At 47.3% G+C, this 21,328-nt stretch overlaps 1 protein-coding gene across 6 annotated transcripts; it reads left to right on the top strand.

The window, feature by feature from the left end:
* Window positions 1–287: 287 nt before the first annotated feature.
* LOC133885036 (chromatin modification-related protein EAF1 B-like) lies at window positions 288–21,253 on the top strand. Of its 6 annotated transcripts, XM_062324662.1 has the most exons (25): window positions 288–547; window positions 998–1,203; window positions 1,275–1,329; window positions 1,405–1,502; window positions 1,592–2,984; window positions 3,063–3,182; window positions 3,331–3,588; window positions 3,862–4,047; window positions 4,233–4,313; window positions 4,751–4,811; window positions 4,896–5,470; window positions 5,546–5,605; window positions 5,719–5,776; window positions 5,869–6,041; window positions 6,141–6,179; window positions 6,258–6,338; window positions 6,633–6,770; window positions 7,000–7,116; window positions 7,801–7,901; window positions 8,038–8,256; window positions 8,346–8,736; window positions 9,387–10,817; window positions 12,778–12,862; window positions 13,372–13,596; window positions 21,118–21,253. In XM_062324662.1, the coding sequence occupies exons 2-22, from the start codon at window positions 1,097–1,099 to the stop codon at window positions 10,746–10,748; spliced, it is 5,673 nt and encodes a 1,890-aa protein (XP_062180646.1). In that variant the 5' UTR covers window positions 288–547; window positions 998–1,096; the 3' UTR covers window positions 10,749–10,817; window positions 12,778–12,862; window positions 13,372–13,596; window positions 21,118–21,253. The 6 variants fall into 6 exon arrangements, with proteins under 6 accessions (XP_062180646.1, XP_062180647.1, XP_062180650.1 ...); XM_062324663.1 differs by lacking the exon at window positions 12,778–12,862; XM_062324666.1 differs by lacking the exons at window positions 13,372–13,596; window positions 21,118–21,253 and having other exon boundaries at window positions 5,552–5,605; window positions 5,719–5,773; window positions 12,778–13,231.
* The last annotated feature ends 75 nt before the right edge of the window (window positions 21,254–21,328 follow it).

Genomic DNA, 21,328 nt, shown 5'->3' with positions numbered 1-21,328 from the left:
CATTAATCTTTCAATTTGCACTATGTTTAGACAACGAGTCTTATTTTGAGCGTCCTATGGTGCCGATCCATCCGCTGTAGCAGTTGTACAGGATAATTTACTAGTTGTATCACACAAGAATTTCAATTGAAGCTGCTACCACACAAGAATTGCAATTGTTCGCCGGCACAGGATATATATAAAAGGAGCCCGGCGGGGTCGAGTCACTCTACCACGGCGATCGGGTCAGACCGCACCACGTGACGAGACGAGACGAGACGAGACCCGCTCTCGGGCCGCCCCGCCCCGCCCCGCCCGGACAAGAGCGCAACGCACGCACAGGCGTGAACTGCCTCTGCTCCTCTGTCCTCGCGCTCCTTCCTCCTTCCCGCCCCGACTCACCGCCGCCCCGACCACCTCCGGCAGCGGCCTCGAAGACCGCCTCCGCTGCACAATCCTCCGGAGGCCTTCCACGGTGCCCCTCTGACCCCTCTGGCCCCGCTCCGCAGCTGCCCGGCCTCCTCCGCTCCAAACCCTAACCCTAGCTCCGCGCGCCGGGGCCTCCGAGGTACACGTGACATCCTCTTTTCCACGTCCGGTTAGGTCCCATTCGGACCCGGGTAGGTATCCCATGGCTACCTGAGGCGTTGGGTGGTTATAGGGGAGGCTCGGGCCTGGGCACCCAGTGTCAGGGGAAGCTCCGGCGCGGCCCGCCGACGATGACTTCTAATGCATTCTGCGTTGCTTTGATGCTAATGGTTTCAACTGCGGTGCTCTGGTTTCTTGCCACTGATAAATACGCCCAGCGCTTTTATATGCTGCCCACATGCTCAAATGTAGTGTAACATTGATCGAATAGGATAGCTCTGCAGCATTGTCTGTTTTCTGCCTAGATATATAATGGTCGTAAATCACCACCTGTAAATGTCACACCATTGCTATTGTTCTATCATTTTTTCTTCTCTTGGTTTACTTACACTATCTTTTCTATGTTGTCTGTGTGGGATTTTGCTTGTAGTGATTCGTGAGGGGAGGATACATACGTTTCTTGGTGTCGTCAGCAATGAACTAATGCTTTCAGTGATGCACGGGCAATGCCTGCTTTCGCTTTCGTTCAATGGTAAATGCTGAGATGTGCTCTATGGGTGGAATTATTGATTATGGTGTTGGTACCAAATCTTCACCCTGCAGTCTAGCCATTGAGAAAGCTCAGGAGGAGCTCAGGTATGTTCGATCATTTTGTTGTATGATTGGTACGGAACTGGAGGACTTATATTGCGATTCATGAACTTCAGGCAGGAGTGTGATGTTCGTGAAGAACGGAAAAGAGAGTTGGAATTTCTAGAGAAAGTATGCTTGCATCTTGTTATCTTTCAGATTGGATTTTCTTCTTTTGTTCTACCTACTTACTCCTGTTTATCGCAGGGAGGCAACCCATTGGATTTCAAATTTGTCCATGTAGCAACCGTCAGTGTACACTCCACTTCTCTCACAAATCAAATAGGCGAACAAAATGTGATAAGGTAACGATTGCTTCCTGATGTAGCATTTGATTGCAATTTAGCATTAACGTAATTTCACTTAGGAGCCTTTTGTTTGCCTTCAATTGCAGTGAAGCTAAAGGTAGTTTTGCTGCATCTCCTCATGGAGATTCAATTGAGAGTAGCGAGAAACCAGGGAGTTCACTGTGCCGCGAAACCAACACAGCAGACAATCTTATGCTTTTGGGTGGAGATAACAATGGCATATTAGAGGAGAAAGTTGTAAAAAGAGGAACCAAAAGATTAAATGCAGCTCAACCCAAGCAGACCTTGCCTACTGATGGTCACAAAAATTCAAAAAAACCTGAAGATTCTGGTTTGTCACGCCTTGGAGTGAAGAGCCAGGCATATGTTCGGCGCAACAGGTCAAAGCCAAGTAGAGAGAGTGCAAACGTTGCTTCTATTAGATCTTCTGGAACTCCTGCTAAAGGTTCTGAACCAAAAGATGGAAAAGGTTTAGTACAGAAAAAACATGCAGATGATCATGGTGTATTATCCATTTCTAGTATAAAGCAGGCTGGATCAAACTGTGACAATGCACCAAAGAATACAGCTTCTGATGATCAGGTGACAATGGAGTTGGATGAAAGTGACCGTGTGGTGAAGAACAAAGTGAAGCAAGGTGACAATAATAGTAAAGCTACAGAAGTGTCATCAAATGATGCAAATCGCAATTGGCTGCTTGTTGGTTGTGGTGAGATCGCTGCGGAAGTTGCATCTGCAGAAACCCCTGATGCCAATTCAAAAGTTGTTATAAGGCCATGTTATTCTAGTGCATCCACACATGATGAAAGAGAGTCATGTGCTGGTGATGAGAAGGCTGACGATGTTCACTTGGATAGACATATGGCCCATATCCATGTAGGTGAACTGGATAACAGGAGTATAGTTCCTGTCTGTGCTGTAGAAGCTTCTAATATACAAAAAAATGCAGTGGACCTACCTTTTGAAAGCACCATAAATATTGTTTATGATCATGCAGATGGGAACATTAATCTGGTTGCAACGAAGATTGATGGGAAGTCTCATGAAGACCTGCACAGTAGTGCGCATTCTAACAAGGTTCTCAAGGAAAGTGGCCAATCTGAAGCTTTTAGCAGGGCTACTTCTGTGAAGGAGAATTCCAATCCTGTACAACCTGAAGCCAGTAATATTGTTCATGTGAAAGATGAAATGGAAGTTTGTGCACAAGAGGATACAGGGTGCCTGTCTTCTGGCCGCAATATGAACATTGAGGAAAGCCCAGCTTCAGATGGGAAAAACGTTTGTCTTGGGGGTTCTAACTCCGCCCGTCCTATTGCTGTATGCGCTGATTTTCCTAATCATTTGCCTGATGCTATGCCTTCATTGAAAAATGATGATTCTAACGTGGAGAGTGGGATTAAAAAATCTGGGGAGAACCTGAACAAGATGGCAAAGAAGGCATATGAAGATTCTATTCTTAGAAATGCTCGTGTTATAGAGGTATGGTTTGTTTATATATGTTTCTCCTTCTCGGGTATAATCTTGTTTCTGAAATGAAGGAAAAATAATTTTGCTCAGGCAAATGTTAAGAGAGCTGGTGAACGATCTCTATGTAATATTTCTTTAGAGAAGAGGAGAAAGGGTCACTGGGGTTTTGTCCTTGAGGAGATGACTTGGATGGCGAATGATTTCGTGCAGGTACTTGCTCAAGTTATCTCCATGTTTCTTCCTCATGCTCGCATGAGATGTTACATACATTAATCTGATTACTACCCTTGGCTAATGTGCAGTCTTTTTTATAATATGTACGTGGATGCTTCGTAATTTGGTTGTTTCTGTTTAATAGGAGCGTCTTTGGAAAAGTGTGGCTGCAGCTCAAGTGAGCCATTGGATCACCTCTGATGGTCGGGCCAAATTTGAAGAAGCAAGCATTCAGAGAAAGCAGAAAACTATTATGAAAAGCCTTGCAAAGGGTATCATAAGTTTCTGGCGTTCAGCTGAGGCTTTACAAACTGCCGACAGGACTGTCAAAATAATGCAAGAACAGAATTCAACTATGCTGGAGGAGACAAAGCCTTCTGGAATCAAAGCTGAACAAGAACATGTAAGTGAAAGTGTGAAACTAGTCTCACATAACCTTTTCATGTGGGTCGTACTGCATTTGCGTTCATGCCATCATTTATGATCAATTTTTTAGTGCCAATGTATTGAAGGGTTTTGGCACTGAGACTGTTAGGCGTCATTAGAAAATAGAGAATTGAGTAAAATACTCTTCACGAACTATCTAACCCTTCCAAAACCATGCTTTAGCAGTTTAACTGGTACGCACTTTTTTTGTAGCTTTTGATGTGTTATGGTCTCTATTGTATCTGTGTAGGGCAACGAGTCACTGGAAGCGAAAGAGTCCAAGCAGCCTCAGCAGTCAAAGATTCAGGATTATGCAGTTCGATTTCTTGAATATAACAGTAGAGCAGCTGGTTCTCTTGTGTTGGCTGAAGCACCACCTACTCCTGATAGGCTGAATGACTTTGGCATCTTGAAAGTGTCTGATCAACTTGCAGAAGTAAGTCATCGAAACAATGTGTATTTTTATGGTTGATTTCTTTCATTACTTCTATTTTTTGCAAGACAACTCATTCTAAGTGCCCTGATAAACACTCATAGGAACAGTTACTCTGTTTCGGCAGCTGAGAGCATGCATGAATACTAGCTACAGTGTTATTTTCTGATTCTTCTTTTAATTTTCAGGAAAGTCTCTTCTATACTGTACCATCTGGGGCAATGCTGGCATACAGGGAGTCTGTGGAATCTCTTTTCGAGTATCATAAGGTGAAGAGAAGCTTTATGGACACTTCCCAAGATCTACTGATCATAGTTTTGTTTCTTCCTTAAAGTTTTTTCCTTATGTGTAAGCAATTAGTAAAGGACTTTAGGCAGTTTAGCTCACTTTAGTTAATTAGAGGTCTTTAGTTGTGTCTGCTGTTGTATAAAAAATAATCCTGAGCTGCTGCATTTTTTTTGTTTTCTTATCCTATTCCGTGCTTTTCTAGGCATCGTTTGTACGACATGAATGCCGAGAGGAGGATTTCTGGTCATCTTTACTTTTTAGTTTTAGCCAGTGCCTTCATAAGCGTTGGGGCTTTGCTTTACTTTTTAGTTAGTACCTTCAACAACATTGGAGCACTGCTTTACTTTTTTTACTTTTCATATTCACCACTTTGGCATTTTCTTTTGTGAAACATATTTACCAAAGTTACTAATTTCAGAAAATTGGTAACGCTGAACTCAAGGATGACTATGAGGCATCTGTGTGTGATTCTGCTGCAGGTAAATTTTTCAGTACCTTAAAAATGTTGTTATCATACTGTTATGCACTTCAGGCTCTTGCTAACGCCTTTACATTTTGTTCAGATTTCCCTCAGGAGAATATATATGAGGAGGATGACGGCGATACATGCACTTATTTATCGGCTGAAGCATATGATAGTGGTTTCTTATCAAAAATGAGTCACAAGAAGAAAAATATAATGCATCAGAGGATTAGCAGTGCAAGACCCTATGAAATAGGTACCAATGTGCCTTATGGATCATGCTTGGAAAGCAAATCAGGGAACCGACCATTGTTATCGAATGGCAAAAGACCTACTTCTTTCCTTACAATTCCTGCAAAGCGCATTCGTACAGCTGCTAGGCAACGAGTTGTAAGCCCATTTCATGCCGGTGCTAGTGGACCACCCGAAGTCACAAGTAAGACAGATGTTTCAAGTGGAGACACAAACTCCTACCAAGACGATCAAAGTTCATTGCATGGAGGGTCCTTGCCATGGAGAAACTCGGATTTTGAATCCACAGTTGATTTTGACAGACAATTGCCTTATGATGCTGGCGAAGTGTGCACTAAAGCCAACAAGAAGAAAAAACTCAAGAAACCGGGATACAAGACTGCTCAAAATGCAGCCAGTTCCTGTGTGCTAGCTGCTGTAAAGGTAAATTCCTGAAGGTTCCTCGTCCCCACGATTTCTGTTTGCATTATTTCTCAAACTGAAGTTATTCTCTTAAAGTTTCAGGGTCGTATGTATGATCAGAGACTGCACGTTGATTTGATTACCAAATATGACCAGGTCCCCCCCCCCCCCCCCCCAAAAAAAACACCCCTTTGCATTTGTTCACATTGATTGTTCTGTAAATTCAGTTTAGTTTTATCCCTGATATTTTTATTAAATATTTATTTCAGAAGGATTATTTGAAGAAGAGATCTGAGATCCAGCAATATGATTCAAACGGAAGCAGTGGTAGTTTCATCCTCTTTGTTTATATAGAGTGCTCACACAGCTTTGTTTACATAAATAGTTCATAACATCTTATGTATTGATTTTATCTGTAGTTGCAATTGGTGGTCAACATGCTTCTAAGAAGCTTAAAATGATGAAGCAAGGGATAGATATTTCAAATGAAGCTTCTCCTGTTCCATCACAGATGAGCAACATGGCAAATCCTGCTAGATTTATAAAGATAATTGCTAATAGGGATCGTGGGAGAAAATGCAAAGCACTAAAGGTATTATCATTTCTCTACATTACAATCATATGCTGCACAAGTAAGATTTTCGTTCCCATAATTTGCTTAGTTTTCTTAAATGTTTTCTGCTTGCGTCAGATGGCTTCTAGTGGTGGATGGTCAAGCTTCGAGGATCAGGTTCCTCTGTGCTTGAAGTGATATATTTGTTCTCGACTATGATTTGTGGTAATGACTTAAATATCTTGAATATTTCAGGCTCTTGTTGTCCTTGTTCATGATATGGGTCAAAACTGGGAGCTAGTCTGCGATGCAATTAATAGCATTGTGCAGTTCAAGGTAATTTTTATGTCTGATAAAATCTTTTGCTATATAATATGTTATCATATCTTTTAGACTTGCAGTGTGAAACTTTGATTTATTTCCAATGCCTGGGTTCTATATATTTTTTGTTGTAGTCCAATATATAGCATTCTTATTATGTTTGGTTCTGTTTTATGGGCCCTGTTCGCTATTTTTTCCGTACTTCTCCATTGTTTTCCTGTGGTATTAATTTTGTCATAATAATCTGGATCACTGTTTGTCTTTTTTCCCGAACTGAATTTGAGCTTGCTTTGTTTTTTATGTATGCAGTCTGTGCATAGGCAACCTAAAGAATGCAAGGAGCGCCACAAGGCTCTCATGGATAGAAGTTCTGGTGATGGTGCTGACAGTGCAGAAGACTCTGGTTCATCTCAGCATTATCATAGCTCATTGCCAGGCATTCCAAAGGCATGCTCTCCCACTACCTTGTTTTGTGGGTATCTTTTACTGCATGGCATGTATGTGGGGTGCAACTCACACAAATGTGATGTTGACTCTTCCATTTAACCCTTGCTGTTCTTTCCTTTTTAATTGAGTGTTGTTTCATTAATCACCATTGCAATAGGGGAGACTTATTTGGAGAATGCACATTTGCAGACTTTTAGTCTCTGAACATTGGTATTCATATGTCCATCAGGGTAGTGCAAGGCAATTATTCGAGCGACTTCAAGGACCATTCGAGGAAGAGAATCTTAAGGCACATTTTGAAAAAATTATACTACTCATGCAACAAGTGCATTCCAGACGCAGACAGGTTCTTGTTTTCTCTTATTTTGCTAGATCTTTTGTTGACTTGATTTGTTGGTAGTAGTATATAATGTAACTGCTTGCAACTTTCTCCTTATATTCATAATGGAGGATTGGTGAATCTTGCTGCGCATTTGTTTTTTTATGGCCCACTTGCAAGAGGTTTTTTTTTAGGGTGAAATTGGTAAACTTTTAGAGCCATGCATGTTTACGTAACTTGGTGTGTCAAGATTCAAGTAGCTGTGTAGGCATGTACAGTTTTTATGCTATATATTTTTTCAGATCAAGTCTTCTATCTGCCTTTATTGAAGGTGTATAAGGTTTGTTGCCAGTACTTAAAAGTGCTGGGGATACCAACTCGTCGCAGGAGTCAAACACAGTTCTAGCTGTACCACACGGGGCACAACTAAAATTATGACAAACTTCTATAAAGAGTCTGGCTAGGCAAAGTGGGAGAAGTTTGCAGAAAGCCATGAATCCAACTCGTCATCCTTGCAATCACAGCGTCAATCTTCTGTCACTCCTATGCTATATTTGATAATATGATGTGTCAGTGGGCTCTCACTGAGCTATTTTTTCCCTGCATTAGTCCCAAACTAAAAATCACCTTTTTCTTTTGCTCCTTTTAAGTTTTAACTATATTACTACTATATCTTATGGTTATGCATTTTTCTGTCTTCTTATCATGAAGGGTAATAGCCAGGAGCTCAAGCCTATCATACAGACACACAGTTCTCATGTCATCGCACTTTCACAAGCATGCCCGAACAACTTATCTGGGGGCACTTTGACGTATGTAATTACCTCTTTGAACAATTGTTTGAAATGTTTGCCTTCATATATGCTGCTTAATTAGTTTTGTTATAACCCCCTACCCATTAACCAGCATCTAACCCTCGCCTTTATGTTGATGCCTAAACTGTAACAGGCCACTTGATCTTTGTGATGAAATAAGTCCAAACCTGGATGCGATTACACCCGGTAGTGTGTACCCGGGATCTCAGACAAATGGGTTAACGCTACCAAACCATCAGGGTTCTGTTGGTCCTACTACTCCTATTTCAAATCTGAATTCCAGGTTACCAGGGTCTCCTGGCATGGTTCTGGGGAGCAATTTGCCGTCACCTTCAACATTGAATACTCCTAGGTACATCAAGTATTCTTCCTAGAGAGTTTAAATGGAGTGTGTTGTAGCGTTCATCTATAATGTTGTTCTTTGTGTCATTTCTGGTATAGGGATGCTCAGAAATACGGTGTTCCTAGACCTATCTCTTTACAGGGTGATGAGCAACCAAAGATTCAGTATAACCAGATGATCAGTGGCAGAAATCTTCAGCAACCTGGAGGTTCTGTTCCCGGAGCATTTCCTGCTGGGGTTGATCGTGGTGCTCGGAATGTACCTGGTGCCCATGGTACGGGAATGATGGCAGGACATCGAGGTATGCCTGCTTCCAAGGCAGGCTTTCCAAGGATTAGCTCCCCAGGAATGCTAAATGTGGTACCATCTGGAAATCTGTTACCCAACAGTGGACAAGGTATGCCAAGTGCAGTAAATGTCCATCCTGGAGCCATATCTGGTCCTGGAAATTCAATCTTAAGGCCACGTGATCCTATGCAGATACTTCGTGTGAGTTCCCATTTACATTTTGTATACTTCTAAATTGCCTAAAATGCATGAAACTGGTGATACTTTTAATTACTGTCTTCACTACCATCTGCAATCCATGGGTCTGTCATTTTATGTTCAGGTTCATGGGTGTGGCTTGTTATTTATTTTATTGTACAATGTTTACTAGCCATATGTATACAAACCAAAAAGTTGCATAGGTCGTTCTAATATTTTTTGGAGGAAATAAATTTTTGGTAGTGATAAGCAAGATGTAATATGCACTGCAGCCAAAAGGATGTCACAAAGGATGTTGGATTGCAAGCTATGTGGTTTCTATAGCAATTTGCTGCTCCTGTTCTTTTGAGATATCATTGTTATTCACTTTCTCTGTTTGGGATTTTGTTTCCTGATTTTATTTCATTCGGACAATCTTCTAAATACTTTTACGTGTATTAGTCATCAAAGTTTGAAAAGTATGCGGACATTCTGAAATGACATTAACTTAGCTAGAGAGGGATTACTTTTGAAAAGTATGTGCAACTTGACCTCAATGATGGTTCGAGTAACTCTTGTTTCAAATCATAACTAAATAACTATCACGCTTAAAGAGAAGCTGTCCTTAATGAAAAATTAGTGGAGTTGCTGATGGTACATTTTCTTTCTTGTAGCCTGGTCAGAGTATGGAAGAGCGTAGGCAGATGCCAGATTTCAACATGCAGGTTTCACAGGGAAGTAGCCAAACTGTCCATTTCAGCAGTATGAATCCATCATTCTCCAACGTTGCAGCTTCTTCACCTGTTCAGCTACCCCAGCAGCCAAATCAGATGTCACAACCATTGCACATGTTAGAAAATCCAGACCATTCTCAGATTCAAGGAACTAATTCAAGCCCACAACAGCGGGCATATGCTATGCGCTTGGCTAAAGAAAGACCAATGCAACAACGAATGTTGCCTCAACAGCATAGCGATCTTTCTGGAGCAAGTGCAGTACCCAGTGTGCAGAGTGGTTCACAGATTCTGCAGCAGAATCAAGCCTCTGCAGTCAATCTAGTTCCTTGTTCACAACCACAGCATCAGCGCCAGCAAGCTGCACAAAATCTGCCAGATGGCTCTTCATCTCCCAATCAACCTTCTGGTACTACACTACAGAAGCAGAAGAAACAACAAGGTCAACAGCAATCTAGACAAAATCAACAGCAAAGGAATCAAGGTAGTCAGCAAGCTAAGCTTATGAAGAGCTTAGGACGAGGAAACATGCTAGTACCTCAGACTCCTCCAGTTGACAGCATGCCAGCCGATGCTGTTTTGACACCTTCAAAAAAACACATGCCTGACAAAAAATTGATGCAACATGGCCAACGATTTTTCCCTGCTAATACTTCACCAACTCCATCAATGCCTCAACCTGTGAATCAACCTAAACAATACACTTCATTGCCTCAGTCACCAAAGCAGCTGCCAGATATTGGTAGCCAAGGCTCGATGCAGGGTTCTTCGAATCAGCCCCTGTTAGCTTCGCAGCAACCTCTACTTCATTCTAATTTGACATTGACCACACATCAGCAGCAACGGCAGATCAATCCATCACAGAATGGCATCCAAAGAACAATGATGCAACAAAACCGCCAACTGAACTCTGAATGTAGGACAGACTCACATATCGACCAAGTCCAACACAATCAGATGGTTCCAACAACATCTATTCCACAGAGTACAGATTCCGGTAGCCCTATACTTTCATCTGTGGACCAGCAGAAGCATGAATCATCAAATAATCCGTCTTTAGTTACCTCATCATCTAAACTGCTTAGCTCTCCTAAAGATACTTCTTTTGGAAATGAAACATTATTGCCATCATCTAGCCAAGATGTGCTGCAAACGCAAATTTCAGGTGGTTTTCCTATGCGTGGCCAAGGTGTTGGTGGCCAGTGGAACCAGCAAGCTAGGCAGCAACTGCAGTCTCAACATCAGCAGAGACCAGTTATTCAAGGCAGTATCTATGCTCCCTCAAATTCTGGGCCAGGCTGATCCTTAATTAACCTGGGTTGGTCCTTTTCGGATAGGAACCCTTCGTTCCAGTGTAAAGTTACTGTACAGGTATGCGCTTTCCTGACTTTTTTACTCTTTGACTTGTTGGCAACAGTTTATACTTTTTACCTATAATTTTGGTATGCCCACTTAGAGAAAGGATTCCAAGATATAGGATAAATTTTGTTGAGATCATTTGGTTTTTCTGTCTGTTTACTTGGGCATCAAGACACTGTTCTCCATTACTTAGAAGTAGAGGGTCATATTACGGTTCAGAGATATAAGTTAAATTTTGAAACCATCAAGACATTGTATATGAAGTGTGATTTCGGTGCTACTAGGCATGAGGGAGAAGCTATTAGTCTTAGTGGAGAGGTGGTTCCTAAGAAGGATACCTACCTTTTGATATTTGGGATCGATGCTACAAAAGGATGGTGATATTGATGAAGATGTTAGTCATAGAATCAAAGCTGGATGGATGAAATGGCGTCAAGCTTCTGGCATCCTCTGTGACAAGAAGGTGCACAAAAGCTGAAAGTTAAGTTCTATAGGGCGGTGATTTGACCTGTGATGTTGTATGACGCCGAATGTTGGCCAACTAAAATACGACATGTCCAATAGTTAAGTATTAGATAACTAGGTCCCTAGCTTCCGGGCTCTGACCAAACTTTAGATTAATTTATGCTTGCCGATTACACTATAAGGCTCTCTTTATAGAGATCCAAATCTAAACCTATGCTGAAACCAACTCTAAACCTATTCCAAATCCAACTCTAAACCTACTCCAATTTATACTGGCTTACCTATAGAATAGGACTCTAATAGTCCTGAAATCAATTATTCTGGATCTTACAAGGAAACTAATTATGCTGAAGCCTAATAGGACACTAATTCTTTTCTTCCCTTAATGCTTTTCTACGCCTTTGGTAGGTGATCCCAAATCTGGAATCCCTATCATAAGTGTAGCAGAGATGCGTGTGTTGCGATGGATTTGTGGTCATACAAGAAAGGATCGATCCGAAATGATGATACATGTGATAGGGTAGGGGTAGCGCCAATTGAAGAAAAGTTTGTCCAACATCGGTTGAGATGGTTTGGACATATCCATCGGAGCAGGGGCAAAGCTAAATTGTGCTACGGTGGTGCACATGCATCACAGTGGAGCAAAAAAATGCTACTAACATACTCATAATTACCATATATTACTTCAAAATTATATTTGTTGCTTGATGTACAATGGAGTGGTGCACCACCATCATTTTGGCCCTACCTTCGCTATTGCATATGAGATCTCCAGAGTTACCTGTGCATAGCGGGATACTGAGATACGCTGATAATATGAAGAGGCAAGGGTTGACTAAACCTAACATGGGAGGAGTTTGTAAAGAGAGACTTGAAAGAATAGAATATCTTTAAAGAACTATTCACGGATAGAAGCGTGTGGAAGTTAGCAATCCACGTGCCAGAATCATAACTTATACATCAGTCTCCTTATACCGTTATTTCTTTTATTTTGTTACTATTATTAGTACCTTTATTATCATTATTGTTTTTACATATCTTGTGGTTTTCAGCTCTAGCCTACCCCAACTTGCTTGGGACAAAGGCTATTGCTGTTGTTTGATTTTCCATTCATCTACGTGCATTAAGGCACTATTGTTGCTCATCACGTAGAGGGGCATGTTTGGATTTAGAGCTATAAGTTTAAAATATTGAAACCATTTGGAGCTTTCCATCCATCTGCTCAGACATCAAGGTAATGTTGTTTTCTGTTGTGTAGGGGGGGGGGGGGGGGGCATCTAGTATTCAAATTCAAGGGCTGGGTCTAATAGGTCAGATGGGCAAAAAAACGGTGGTGCTTCTGCCATGCAAGTAGTTGATCCTGCTTGAAAACATATTTGTTTGGAACTTGACGAGTATATAGGAACTAGGAACATGGGTGTGTCATTAGCTATTACATTCTTCACAGCAAGAGCCAATGCGAGTGGAATTTTGTTTGCTGATCTTTTGATCTTTCATCTCTTTCTAGGTGTCGGTGTGTCCGTGCTATGGAAGCTGTGGACGATAGTGCTCTTAATTTAACTTGGAGCTGATTGTTCTCACCTTAATGTCAGGTAGATATTTGTTTGCTGTGCCATTTTTTAAGCTAGGATATGTTGCAGTCTAGAATCTAGATAGCTGGAGGTGGTTCTTGCAACGTCAAACTTGTTTTCTTGTTGTATTGTAACCCAAAAATCTGGGCCCAGCTGTATATTTTTTATACGAGTTCTATGCTTCTAGAGTCAGGAACTTAGGGTTATTTATCTTTTGTACAGCCGTGTATGTTTAACTTTGAATGCAAAAGCGCTTCTTTGCATTTTAGTACTTTGTTAACTTCATATCAAACTCCTCGGTGCTTTCCTTCTTGGATGCAAGTGCTGTCATGTCTGGGACAGCGAAGCAAAAGCAAATATTGGTACTTGATTAATATATTTGTTCATTTTGCTTGTGCGTGACTAAAAGAAAAAAAAACGTCACTTGTGGTGTCCAAATCCATGTCCTTTACAGCAAAATCTGGTTAATATTAAAGATTGAAGCATGTGAAAAGTAAGATTAATTTATTTTTTGGTTCTGGATTTTGCAGCCAACCTATGGTAGTGGAACTGGCAACAATGTAATGTTTGACGATGGTTGATCGTCTAGTCGTGTATGTGGGATGAGAGTTTTATCTCGTTGAAATGAAATTGGGCTTGGGCTCTGAACATCCTGGTTTTCTTCTTTCTTCTTTGGTGGAGTAAATTTGACAAAGCTACGCTGGCTGTAACATGCAACATCCAATTTGGGGCTGCAATTTCGTTTACACGACAAGGTTGGAAGCATTTTTCTTTGATGCTCTTGTCTTGGTGTATACAGTTACGTTTAAGAGCATGAAGTGTTGGATCACTTTCTTCTATTCAGAGGCTCCTGACAACATCCAGAATTGAAGGTCAATAACCATTACAGCTTGGTCACAGAATTAAAGTTGGAGGCTTATTTGGATAGCAGGGTTTATTTTTGGGGGTAATCCTTTGGGCTGGTCGTCCGATGGATACACAGCCTAGGCTTAAGTTTAGTTTTTTTAGAGCACAACAAAATAGAGGTTTGGTAAACCTGCAAGCAAGATAATTTCGTAATGAAAATGCAATTGCTCTTCATATGGGATAATTGTTCTCAGTTGTCACTTTAAGAAAGTGACAATTACTATTGAATGTAACATACAAGTCGTTCTGAATTTATGTATGTGGAACAGAGTGAAAAATGAGTAATCGTTACTTTGTCACAGTGAAAAAAGCGAATGCCTCCTTGGTACAAAAGTTTCCAAAACATTTTCACGGAACAACCCACATCGACCAGTGTCAAGATCAACGAACGGCCAAGATGGATCGAAACCCAGAGCTGTTGTAGGTAGGTAGAAAGAGGGAGAGGAGGACACTTTTCCCACCTCGACACGGCAGAGGAGAGAATGGCCGCCCACGGCAAGCCCAAGCCAGCCGGTACGGCACCGCCGCCGCCGCCCCCGCCCCAGGCGAGGAAGGGCTTCATGCGCCGCGTGTTCCCCTTTCTCCTCGCCGCCAACCTCTTCGTCGGAGGTCAGGCCACCTCGATTTCCCGCTTCTCCCTTTCCCCGCACACATTCTCTCTCATCGGTTCGATTTGTGCGGGACCTTGCGTCCTGCGATTTTGCTCATAAACCTCAGTTACTTTGCCATCAGGTGCCGTGTTTGGTATTTGCCCGTGCCACTCTAACTAGGTTTAGCGATGTTGCTTTATTGTACTCGCAACGGAGTTGGTACTAAAAGATCCGCTTGCGAAATCTTATTATGCTTCCAACAAAAAGCTCAAGAACTGGATACAGTTACGTTTAAGTGACAAAAGCGGCAAGCTTTTTTGTTTCAAGTTCATGTATGATGCCATTTCAAAAAAATAAATAAATCATGTATGATGCACTGCTGTCTTAGTACTTGCCACCTGCCAGTAGTAGTGTCTGCTTCTAGGTTTTAGGGCATTATGTTTCTGCTAAGGATTTGGATTTTGGTATGAGGTGGCTACTCTACAGAATTACTTATGCTTGTAAATGGTATGCAGGACTCGTTTTTCAAGTTGTTGGCTTCAGAAATGGTAGCTCGTTACTGGCTGAATTATGAGATATGGTTTAGCCTGGGTATTATGAGATAAGAGAACAAAGCTGTAAAATGAGTTGGAAACAAAATTGTAGATGTCATCTTTAATGTGATGGGATAAGTCCTTGTGCAGCATATGGTCTTTGTGGGGCTGCCACATGGTGGTCTTGCTGCCCATATGCTTTAGGACAGCATCTAGGACATTAGGACAGCATCTAGGACAGCATCTTAGACTAGAGGACAGCATCTAGGACAGCATCTTAGACTAGCATCTTAGACTAGCATCTTGGCATATGTTTGGCTGGCCATGGGCCTATAAATATGTATCCCCAACCCCTCAGGTTGACATGGCATTTGTGTGAGAAATAAAAAAAAAATTGCCCCAACTCCTAGTGTCATCCTCTCTCGATGAGAGTAAGAATTCAGCTACTACCAAGAGAAAGAATTCAGCGACTAACAACTGGTATCAGAGCCTGTTTATCCTGTAGCCTGAGCATCTCCTGCTCATCTCCCCCCTCAGCCTCGCAGCAGCCCCAGCTAAGAGCAGCAGCAGCCCCGGTTGCTCCTGCTCACCCCTCTCCCTCTGCGCAGAGCAGCAGTAGCTCGTCTGAAGCAGCCCTCTCCCCACGCAGCAGCCCTCCCCCGGTAGCGCGTCATGTCCGCAGGGCAGTCTCAGCGCTCGGTCGCCTCGAGCACGCGGCGTCGGCAGGAGGCCGAACTTGCCGCGGCAGAGGAACGCGAGCGAGCGGCGGCAGAGACCGCTGCGGCGGCGGCAAGGGCGTCGAGGCTGGCAGCGGCGGAGCTAGCAGCAGCCAGAGCGGAGGCAGAAGCAGCGGCGGCGGCGGTTGCAGCGCGTGCGGCGGCAGCGGAGGTCGAGGCTCTGCGCGGCAGCACCGGCAGCTCCATTTCTGCTAACGACAGCGCCGACGCGGACCTCGAGCTGCCGGAGGCAGAGGCAGCGCGAGAGCGGGCGGCACAGTGGGCAGCGGCGCACGCCCACGAGCGGGGCGGCAGCCCAGACAGGCGCGGACGCGCCGGCGGCGCTCCTGGAGGAGGCGCGCACGCCGGCGGCGCTCCTGGAGGAGGCGCGCACGCCGGCGGCGCTCCTGGAGGAGGCGCGCACGGCAACGGTGGCGGACGGGTCGATGGAGAGCGCGGCCTTTACAGGCGGCGTGGCTCTCTCTCCCCGGATCGGTACCGTGGTCACCACGGGTTCCAGGCTGTTGTCAGGGACGTCGGCCCCGGCGGTGGGTGGCCTACCCTCACTAAGACCAACTACGTCGAGTGGGCTGCGGTGATGAGGGTAAAGCTCCAGGTGCGGCACATGTGGGAGGCAGTCCGGTACGGCGACGTCGACTACGACCAGGATCGACGGGCGCTGGATGCCCTCATCGCAGCAGTCCCGTCCGAGATGCAGTTCTCGCTTACCAATAAGCGGACTGCCAAGGAGGCTTGGGACGCCATCGCTGCGGCACGCATCGGCAGCGACCGCGCCCGCAAGTCCACACTGCAGGCACTTCGCAAGGAGTGGGAGAACCTGGCCTTCAAGCCAGGTGAGGACGTTGATGACTTTGCTCTCCGTCTCAACACTCTGTTGCAGAAGATGGTGCAGTTCGGCGATGACACCTACGGCGAGGAGAGAGCTGTCGAAAAGCTCTTCCGTTGCGTCCCCGAGAAGTACAAGCAGATGGCTCGCTCGATCGAGTCTCTGCTGGATCTCTCCACGATGTCGATCGAGGAGGCGATAGGTCGCCTCAAGGTCGTCGACAGCGATGAGCCACAATCTCTCTCGGGGCCCATCACCACTGGCGGGAAGCTCCTTCTCACTCGGGAGCAGTGGGATGCCTGCCAGGGTGACCGGAGGAAGGGGGAGCCTTCTTCCACGACAGGCGGCCGCAAGCGTGGCAAGCCGCGCAAGGCGCGCAGAGACGCCCAGGCCGGGGCGCGAGGACGTGCCGAGGGTGATGCCCGCGGAGGCGCCCAGGGCGGCGCTGCCGGCAAGCACAAGCCGGCACGAGACGACACCTGCCGCAACTGCGGCCGGCTTGGCCATTGGGCCAAGGACTGTCGTCAGCCACGACGCGGCCAGGCCCACGTCGCACAGGCGGAGGAGGAGGAGCCGGCTCTGTTCATGGCTCATGCGAGCATAGAGCTACCTCCAGCGGCACCGGCCGCAGCGGCTCTCCTCCACCTTGACGAGCCAAAAGCACACGCCCTCCTCGGCGACGGCTCCGGCAACGACAAGACTGACGGGTGGTGCCTCGACACCGGTGCCACCCATCACATGACAGGTCGACGGGAGTTCTTCACCGAGCTTGACTCTAGCGTCCGAGGCTCCGTCAAATTTGGGGATGCCTCCGGCGTGGAGATCAAGGGCGTCGGTTCCGTCATCTTCACCGCCGTGTCTGGTGAGCACAGGCTGCTCACCGGAGTCTACTACATTCTCGCGTTGAGGAACTCTATCATCAGCTTGGGACAGCTGGATGAGAACGGTTCGCGCGTGGTTGTTGAGGATGGAGTCATGAGGATTTGGGATCGCCGTCGTCGCCTTCTTGCCAAGGTAACCAGAGGCACAAATCGACTCTACGTCCTTAACGTGCAGGTGGCACAACCCCTCTGTCTCGCCGCTCGTCGGGACGACGAGGCGTGGCAGTGGCACGAGCGCTTCGGGCACCTTCACTTCGAGGCCCTGAAGCGGCTCAGTGCCGCAGAGATGGTGCGAGGCCTGCCGTGCCTCGACCATGTGGAGCAGCTCTGCGACGTCTGCGTGTTGACGAAGCAGAGGCGACTCCTCTTTCCCCAGCGGGCGAGCTTCCGAGCCAAGGAGAGGCTCGAGCTTGTGCACGGGGACTTGTGTGGCCCGGTGACACCGGCCACACCGGGAGGACGACGCTACTTCCTGCTACTCGTCGACGACCTCTCCCGCTACATGTGGGTGATGGTCCTCGGCAGCAAGGGAGAGGCTGCGGACGCCATCAGGCGCGCGCAGGCTGCTGCGGAGGCGGAGTGCGGCCGCAAGCTGCGCGTGCTGCGCATCGACAACGGCGGCGAATTCACGGCGGCTGAATTCGCGTCGTACTGCGCTGATAAGGGCATTCAGCGCCACTACTCCGCGCCGTACAGCCCGCAGCAGAACGGCGTCGTCGAGCGGCGCAACCAGACGGTTGTGGGGATGGCTCGGGCCCTCCTCAAGCAGAGGGGGATGCCGGCTGTCTTCTGGGGAGAGGCGGTGGTGACGGCCGTCTACATCCTCAACCGCTCGCCTACCAAGGCGCTCGACGGCAGGACGCCGTACGAGGCTTGGCACGGGCGCAAGCCGGCGGTCTCCCACTTGCGGGTCTTCGGCTGCCTCGCGTTCGCCAAGGAGCTTGGCCACATCAGCAAGCTCGACGACAGAAGCACTCCGAGAGTGTTCATCGGCTACGCGGAGGGCTCGAAGGCCTACCGCATCCTCGACCCGAAGACACAGCGTGTGCACACGGCGCGCGACGTTGTGTTCAACGAAGGGCGAGGATGGGCGTGGGATAAGGCGATGGACGACAGATCGGCTCCGACGTACGACGACTTCACTGTCGAGTACGTCCACTTCGAGGGAGCTGGGGGAGTAGGCAGCTCTTCTTCGACGAGCGTGTCTACCCCAGTCCCCGAGCCTCCACCGACCCCGGCGCCTGCTACTTCGACAGCACCACGTTCTCCAGCCAGGACCTCGGCTGTGATGAGTTCTTCGCCGGCTCCACCACAGCCGGCAACGCCACGCACTCCAGCACCGACAGGCACCTCTCCGGGCACGTCTACTCCAACACCAGCTCGTGTCGAGCACAGCCCGGTTGAGCTCGCTACTCCGCTCTCTCACGACGAGGAGCGCATCGACGCGTACCACGACGGCGAGCCGTTGCGGTACCGTACGATGGAGAACCTTCTCGGCGACCAGTCGGTGCCGGGACTGGTGCCTCACGATCTGGAGGCGCAGTTGCACCTTGCGTGTGACGACGGCGAGCCTCGGTCGTTTGCAGAGGCCGAGAGACACGCGGCATGGCGCGCCGCGATGCAGTTGGAGATGGATGCGGTTGAGAAGAACCGCACCTGGGAGCTTGCTGACCTCCCTCGTGGTCACCGAGCGATCACCCTTAAGTGGGTGTTCAAGCTGAAGAGGGATGAAGCCGGCGCCATCGTCAAGCACAAGGCTCGCTTGGTGGCACGAGGTTTCGTGCAGCAGGAGGGGGTCGACTTCGACGACGCCTTCGCTCCCGTGGCACGGATGGAGTCCGTGCGACTCCTCCTTGCGCTAGCTGCCCAGGAGGGCTGACGTGTTTATCACATGGACGTCAAGTCGGCGTTCCTTAACGGCGACTTGAAGGAGGAGGTCTACGTGCACCAGCCGCCAGGATTTACGATCCCTGGCAAGGAGGGCAAGGTGCTCCGCCTGCGCAAGGCCCTCTATGGCTTGCGGCAGGCACCGAGGGCGTGGAATGCCAAGTTGGATTCCACGCTAAAAGGGATGGGCTTCGAGCAAAGCCCGCACGAGGCGGCCATCTACCGACGGGGCAGTGGAGGAACTGCTCTGCTGGTGGGTGTCTACGTCGACGACTTGGTGATCACCGGCACCAAGGATGCGGAGGTGGCGGCATTCAAGGAAGAGATGAAGGCCACCTTCCAGATGAGTGACCTGGGACCTCTCTCCTTCTACCTGGGGATCGAGGTGCACCAGGATGACTCCGGGATCACGCTTCGACAGACCGCCTACGCCAAGCGCGTCGTTGAGCTAGCTGGGCTCACCGACTGCAACCCAGCTCTCACTCCGATGGAGGAGAGGCTGAAGCTGAGCCGCGACAGCACGACGGAGGAGGTGGACGCTACGCAGTACCGGCGTCTTGTGGGGAGCCTTCGCTACCTCGCCCACACACGGCCGGACTTGGCATTCTCCGTCGGCTACGTTAGTCGGTTCATGCAGCGACCGACGACGGAGCACCAGCAGGCTGTGAAGAGGATCATCCGCTACGTTGCGGGGACTCTCGACCACGGCCTCTACTACCCTAGGTGCCCTGGGGCGGCACACTTCGTCGGGTACAGCGACAGCGACCACGCCGGCGACATCGACACCAGCAAGAGCACGAGCGGGATCCTCTTCTTCCTCGGCAAGTGCCTCGTTAGCTGGCAGTCGGTCAAGCAGCAGGTGGTGGCCCTGTCCAGCTGCGAGGCCGAGTACATAGCGGCCTCCACCGCTTCGACTCAGGCGCTCTGGCTCGCTCGACTGCTTGGTGATCTCCTCGGCAGAGACACTAGAGCGGTGGAGCTCAGGGTGGACAGCAAGTCCGCTCTAGCCCTGGCAAAGAACCCTGTTTTTCATGAACGGAGCAAGCACATCCGGGTGAGGTACCACTTCATCCGAGGCTGTTTGGAGGAAGGGAGCATCAAGGCGAGCTACATCAACACCAAGGATCAGCTTGCGGACCTGCTCACCAAGCCTCTTGGGAGGCTCAAGTTCCTTGAGCTCTGCTCCAGGACCGGGATGGTTCAATCTTCCCACAAGACGACGCACAAGACTTAGGGGGAGAATGATGGGATAAGTCCTTGTGCAGCACATGGTCTTTGTGGGGCTGCCACATGGTGGTCTTGCTGCCCATATGCTTTAGGACAGCATCTAGGACACTAGGACAGCATCTAGGACAGCATCTTAGACTAGAGGACAGCATCTAGGACAGCATCTTAGACTAGCATCTTGGCATATGCTTGGCTGGCCATGGGCCTATAAATATGTATCCTCAACCCCTCAGGTTGGCATGGCATTTGTGTGAGAAATAAAGAAAAAATTGTCCCAACTCCTAGTATCATCCTCTCTCGATGAGAGTAAGAATTCAGCTACTACCAAGAGAAAGAATTCAGCGACTAACAACATAATGTAGCAATCTAGACAGTGAGCTCGTCACACTCGTGATATCCTGTGGCTCAGTAGCTATGTCACACTGTTAGTAACTCTGCAAAGGATGTGACAAAACACACTCAGTTCTTGGAGTACACTTGCAAATTATGGATGTACACATGCATCTGTTTATTATTGCCTTGACATGTTTGCTGCGTTAAAGAGATAACTGTACACGGGGTGTAAGTGCTGATCTCTCCAGTTCTGAAAGCTGTTGGGTGTTACTCCTTGGGACTTCTGCATACCCCTTCTGCTTACACAAGTTAAATCTTTAGATGGGTTCAATAATTCTCCTTTCTGTTACATGCAGTTTATGTTCTAGTGCGGACCTACCAAAAGGACTTGGGTAAGAAGGATGCTGCAACTGATCCTGCTGCTGCTACCACGTCGAACTCATCTGCTGCAACTGCTGAAAAGCCTACCGAACCAATCGCTGTGCCCAGAAAGGAGCTCCCACCAATCCCTGAAGACGAGCAGCGCCAACTCTACAAATGGATGTTGGAAGAGAAGCGGAAGATCAA

Source organism: Phragmites australis, chromosome 11 (assembly GCF_958298935.1).
Source record: "Phragmites australis chromosome 11, lpPhrAust1.1, whole genome shotgun sequence".
Classification (NCBI taxonomy): domain Eukaryota; kingdom Viridiplantae; phylum Streptophyta; class Magnoliopsida; order Poales; family Poaceae; genus Phragmites; species Phragmites australis.
The sequence above is the reverse complement of the archived record's forward strand: the minus strand, read 5'-3'. Positions and strand labels throughout refer to the sequence as shown.

Coding starts and splice junctions, on each gene's coding strand:
- LOC133885036 (XM_062324663.1), top strand. CDS start 1,097: ATGGTAAATGCTGAGATGTGCTCTATGGGTGGAATTATTGATTATGGT. Junction 5,606..5,718: donor TGATTACCAAATATGACCAG/GTCCCCCCCCCC, acceptor TATTTATTTCAG/AAGGATTATTTGAAGAAGAG. Junction 7,117..7,800: donor TGCATTCCAGACGCAGACAG/GTTCTTGTTTTC, acceptor CTTATCATGAAG/GGTAATAGCCAGGAGCTCAA.